At 27.7% G+C, this 6,000-nt stretch overlaps 1 protein-coding gene across 6 annotated transcripts in view; it reads left to right on the top strand.

Moving 5' to 3' along the window:
* LOC105433135 (domino) overlaps positions 1–6,000 on the top strand; it is a 28,528-nt gene that overhangs the window by 7,996 nt on the left and 14,532 nt on the right. For all 6 annotated transcript variants that reach the window (XM_089083313.1, XM_089083315.1, XM_089083312.1 and 3 more), the window contains 8 exons: positions 810–1,039; positions 2,299–2,625; positions 3,097–3,307; positions 4,081–4,304; positions 4,517–4,654; positions 4,785–4,872; positions 5,356–5,552; positions 5,856–5,957. In XM_089083313.1, coding sequence (XP_088939439.1) covers positions 810–1,039; positions 2,299–2,625; positions 3,097–3,307; positions 4,081–4,304; positions 4,517–4,654; positions 4,785–4,872; positions 5,356–5,552; positions 5,856–5,957 — 1,517 coding nt within the window. The remainder of the gene's footprint in view (positions 1–809; positions 1,040–2,298; positions 2,626–3,096; positions 3,308–4,080; positions 4,305–4,516; positions 4,655–4,784; positions 4,873–5,355; positions 5,553–5,855; positions 5,958–6,000) is intronic.

Here is a 6,000-nt window from a genome sequence, read left to right as displayed (position 1 = left end):
TACATATGCGCATATGCATATTTACACACACACACACACACACACACACACACACACACACACACACACACATATATATATATATATCTACATCGCAGGAAATGGAAGCGATTTATTTTAATTGGCGTACTTGAAAGTCTTTTCTTGCTTTGTGGTAGTTATTATTATTAATCGTATAGGTATTATCTCTTGCCTGTACTGTGAAACTATGTTATTAAAGATTTATCATCTATTAAACTTACTATTTGTATTGAATCTATCATTTTTAATTTAAATGTATTGAAATATTTCTGTATTGAGAAAAAGAATTTAAAGATATTGTAGATTTTCTTTATAAAAATGTAACTTTAAAAATAGTTTAATTATTATTTTTATTTTATTCTTATCATTAACATCAATTAATTTCATTATTAGCAACAATTTGAGTTATTGTCACTTTATATAAATCAACCAAGATCTTATTAATTTTATTAGATATTTTATTGCATTAGAATAATAAAAATTATTGAGTAAAGATATTGTTTACTATATTGTTTATATATATTATAAGTTAATGTGTTTTTGCAAATAGGTTTAAAAATGTTTTTAGAAGAAAATTATTAAATATCAATTGTTTAAAATTTTTAAGTCAAAAATAAAATATAGTTTTTAAGAAATTAATATATATTGTTTGGTTTTTTAGCAACTATATTATTTATCGATGTATACGCTATTGTCGCATTTAACTCTTGGATTTACATTTTGACTTATATACTATAACTTAAATTATTTGTTATTGTAACAACTTTAAAACTATATTATTGTTTCAGGTGGAACATCAGCAGTTGCGGATACGAAACCGGTGACTACAGTCACGAATCCAGTGGTGGAGAAATCCTCGTTGTCAACCACTGTCGCCACCCCAAAAACGCCTATGACAACTGCACTCAGCAATCCTCAACCAATTGTTAAGCTCGTTAAATTGTCTACACCCACTACTATAATTACTTCCTGTGATATCACGAACAATCAGGAGCAAATTGTAGAAAAAGCTAAGCAGGTGATTGCTATGATTGACTTTTAATATTATCATTTCGTATAAAAGATACAGGAACATTTGGTATCTCATTAAATATGCGCTCGTATTGATTTGAATTATTTATGGACGAGCTAATTACGTTGTTTGCTTTTTAACCAATTTTAAATTAAAAATTTTAAATAATAGAGATTCGCGACATATATGGTCGGATAAGGGCACCTATCTTTTGAAATTTAATTAAATAATTTTAATAATTTAATTAAATAAATTTAATAAATTATTTCTAAACTTTCGTTGACAACTATAAGCTATTTACTTATTGATTTGAAAAACATAGTAAAAAAAAATAGGCGCTCAAGATCTTGCTCGTATATGCGCGAATTTTTATTGTCTGCATATCAATAAATATATATGTATTTATATTACATTGGTAGTACAGACGTTCTTTCTATTACTTATTCGATTATTGCGGTAAATGTCTCAATAGTTGAAGGAAAAGATATCTGTCCGGAAAGCGAAAAATTTAGGATTCGATTTTTCTTCTTTTTTTACTTTCATAGAGGCTTTTAGGATTTTTATTTTTATTTTTTCTGTTCTATTCTCATATGCCTGTGGTGCACATGTAGGTGATGCACAGGCATATGGGACCTATTTTTTAACGCCGGTTCCGAACGGCAAATTTTTGAGAAGGTTCTGTGGGCAAGAATACTCGTGATTTGCCAGACTGTCGAAAAGAGATACGGGCGTATGAAAATATTTTGGTCCTATCGGGACTCGAGTTCGGGATCTCTAGCACTAGACAATGCGCTGTCTACTATGCCACTCGTGCTCTCAAGGTTCCTGAAATAATATTTTTTGTAATCAAAATTTCTTATAGATTTTTAATTATTATTAAAATATTATTGAAGGAAATTAGATATGTCGTTCGACAGTTTTTCGGCTTCGTAAGTAAACGATTTAGTTGAGAAAATTTAGAAACGGTTTATTGAATTTGTTTAATTTTAAATTTATTTAATTAAATTAAAAAAAAATAGATGCTCAAAATTTTGTCGAAGATAGACGAAGATATGCCACGAATCTTTATTTGTAGTTTGTACAATAGTACATTAGTTTAAATATATATATGTATTTATTGAAAAATTTTAGTTTACTAAATTATTTTATTATGAGATTATAATAATACATTTAATATATACATTTTCTTTTTGGGGAGATTGAATATATCTTTATTATGTTGAAATTTATACTTTATGCTAATGATTACGATTATCGGAATATAGGAGGCATACGTAATGCAAAGGATTGCGGAGCTGCAACGCGAAGGATTATGGTCGGAACGACGATTACCTAAGGTACAAGAACCGACTCGAACCAAAGCTCATTGGGATTATCTGCTGGAGGAAATGGTTTGGTTGGCTGCTGACTTCGCCCAGGAACGTAAATGGAAGAAAGCAGCAGCAAAGAAGTGCGCGAGAATGGTGCAGAAATACTTTCAAGAGAAGGCGATTCAAGCGCAAAAGGCTGAGAAATCGCAGGAGCTTCGACTGAAGAAGATCGCCAGTCTGGTGGCTAAGGAAATCAAAACTTTTTGGACCAATGTTGAAAAAGTGAGTAACAGTTAAAATTAAGAATTTTGATGATCAATTATTTCATTAATTCAAATCAATGAAAAAATCCTTTTTTAAACTTTTATATTTCTTTCAAGTTATATTGATTTAATTTTTTTATTACCCCACACTAATTAAGCCGACCTTCTTGATGTATTTTTATCGGAAGCGTGTGCTCGTTGTGGGAACAGCAAAGTCTGTGCTTGTGTATGGTTGTTTGGTTTTTTTCTAAATTCAACCAAAGAATAGCATAGGACATTCATGTCCATTTCTACCAATATAGATGAACTTTAATCTCGATTTAACTTTTTTTAAATCGAAAAATTAGAAAAAGGTAAAGAATAAATTTAAACCGAGAATAAAGTTAATCTACATTAGTAGAAATAAATAATATTAAATTACATTTGTATAATGCATTATTCAATTGAAATTGTTGATATGATAACTCTTGTAATCACAATTTGTTGATAGTTGGTGGAATATAAACAGCAAACAAGACTGGAAGAAAAACGAAAGAAAGCGTTGGATCAACATTTAAATTTTATCGTGGGTCAAACAGAGAAATATTCCACATGGCTGACAGAAGGTCTCAACAAAACCGATGGTCTACAGAGTATTCCAGCCTCCATGAATAGTTCACGTATTTCTTCGCCAGTTCCATTAGGAAAATCTCATTCCGACGGTACGTTTAATTTACAATAAAATTAATTTTTAAATAATGGGATAAGAAAGAACATATAAGCCGAGTTAGATATATTACGTGCTAAATATATTTATTAAAATTATAAACCGAATAATGTGTTAAAAAATAAATATTTCGATTTGTATTAGATCATTCTCAGTGTTTAACAAGATATATGGCAAATTATGTCATCACGTGTCATAAAATTAATGTAAGATAGTGTTCGCAAAATTAGAACATCATAGACTAATACAAATAAGACAAATTTTCCAATAATCTCATGTACGCGACAAAAAAAAAATCGATTAATAAGAAATAGCATTAAATGTATATTCGAACGTGAATCGCTAGAATAATTACAAAACTTTCAGATATGTGAAGATAATTTTAATAAGATTTTAACAAGGATGATTTCAAATTTAAAATGATTACTGATACTGTTTTTGTCAATCTGGAGCTTTATAAATCAATTTAATGAAATTGTATATACTAGATATTTCATAAATTAATTGTACAAATTAAACATATTGAGTTGCATATAAATTATTTTAATTTTAAATATGAGACAAATATTAATTATATTGATTAAATGATACGATAAACTATATTAACAATGTAAATTATTTTAATTATTATATTTTAATATATAGATTATTTATTTTTAAATTTATTATAATTATTTATTATAATTTACTATCCACTTTAATTTTTATGAATTTATTATGATTGATATTTTCATTATGATTTATATTAATATTTCCATTCAATTATAGAGGAATTTCAACCAAATCAGAGTTCAGATGATGATGAGGAGACTATAGCTAAGGCTGAAGAAGAAATGAAATTAACGACTAATCATAAGGAAGAAGTAGAATTGTTAAAGAAAGAATCAGAAATACCTCTAGAAGATCTTTTGAAAGATTTACCACCAAATTATTTAGAGAATCGTAATAGAAGCTTATCTCCGCAATACACAATGGATGTAGAGGAGCAAAATGTATGTTTATCAATATAAGTAAAATATATATTTGCCTACCTATCTTTTTATATAGTACTTTTTATATATCGATATATAATATAAATTAATAATAAAAAATTGATATTTAAATAGTATTAATTTTTAGAACTATTTAAATTTTTTAAATTAATTCTAGAATTCCATTAAACTTGTCCCTAGAAAGTAAAATATTATCACAATTTTTGTTACAGGAAAACGAGGAAGCGATTGATGCAGATACGGATTTTATTGCAGCATCTGGTGAATCATCAGATGAAGAAGATACTATTATGGAAGAAGAAAGACTTGAAGGAGATATTGATCATAAACAGGAACTCGACGAACTTAAGGTATATATATATATATACATACATATATATATATATGTATATATATATATAATTTTCTATGTTATTAAAAGTAATTGGATAATGGTCATAAATTATTCTTACTAGATTTAAATAAAAAATGTGTTTATAGGCTGATAATGAAATGTCCATCGATGAACTTGCGGCCAAATATGCAAATATGTCGGATGTCTTGATGGACATAGACGAAGAGGCTGAAGGTAGATTTTTAATAAAAATTACCTTTAAAAGATCTTTATATTAAATATTATTTGTATTATTTCTGAATTATGAAATTAAATCAAATACGCTTCTTTATAATTATGTGTTTTAGATTATTCTTATTTATTTTATTCTTTATAGAAAATGATAAATCAATAAAAGATAAATCAATTTCTGAAATATCAGCAATTCAAAACGCAAAATAACTTTTTACAAATTATTGTGTGCATATGTATTTTTGTTATATAGAAGTACAATATTATATACATTTTTGCATAATTTATCACAATGATGACATTCTTACCGTCAACTGATAGTATGAGATATTTGGTTTTCATTTATCTCGATTACTTTCCGTGCTGTGAAACGAGGCATTTGTCTGAGAAAATTTAAAAGATGCATATTATTAAAAGAACGAAAGATGATATTATTAAAAGAATGAAACAAATAGATATATATGTCTAATGTTCTTTCTTTTCTAGGTACAGATAAAGAGAATGGTGACAAAGAGGCGACACAGGAGATCGAAGATCAAGTGACCAGTAGCGAAAGTGAAAGCGAGGAGAGTGATCGCGATAGCGATGAAGAAGAGACTCGGACTCAGAGCGATACTGAAACTGATGTGGGACTTCAATCACTTCTCGAAGATCCCTCTGCGGAAAAACAATCGGACAGTAGAGTGAGTAATTATTCTTTTCTATATTGTATAACAATACGAATATTATTTAATTATAAATTATATATATTTATGTATATTACTATTTTTATATAAATTACAGTGATGACATTATTACCATTAACTGACAGTACGAGATATTTGGTTCTCATTTATCTCGATTGCTTTCTGTGCTGTAAAATAGAGGCATTTGTCTGAGAAAATTTCAAAGATTATATACTTTTTTATTAATCTTTTTTATTATCGTTATGTATAGATATCTTTCCAATTTTCATATGAATATGATTATTTTTCATTATGTTTCAGATCTCAGAAGTCGATCATTCGGACGCTCATAATGAAATGGATAACGTTGCTGCATTGGCTGAGAGTATTCAACCTAAAGGAAATACATTACTCACTACTAGTGTAAGTTTGAGTTTATATTTTGTTGTGTTTTGTTAAACTAGAA

The sequence above is a fragment of the Pogonomyrmex barbatus genome, unplaced genomic scaffold (assembly GCF_055798465.1).
Source record: "Pogonomyrmex barbatus isolate J1 unplaced genomic scaffold, ASM5579846v1 scaffold7, whole genome shotgun sequence".
NCBI classification, from domain to species: Eukaryota; Metazoa; Arthropoda; class Insecta; order Hymenoptera; family Formicidae; genus Pogonomyrmex; species Pogonomyrmex barbatus.
This window is presented reverse-complemented; position numbering and strand designations above follow the sequence as displayed.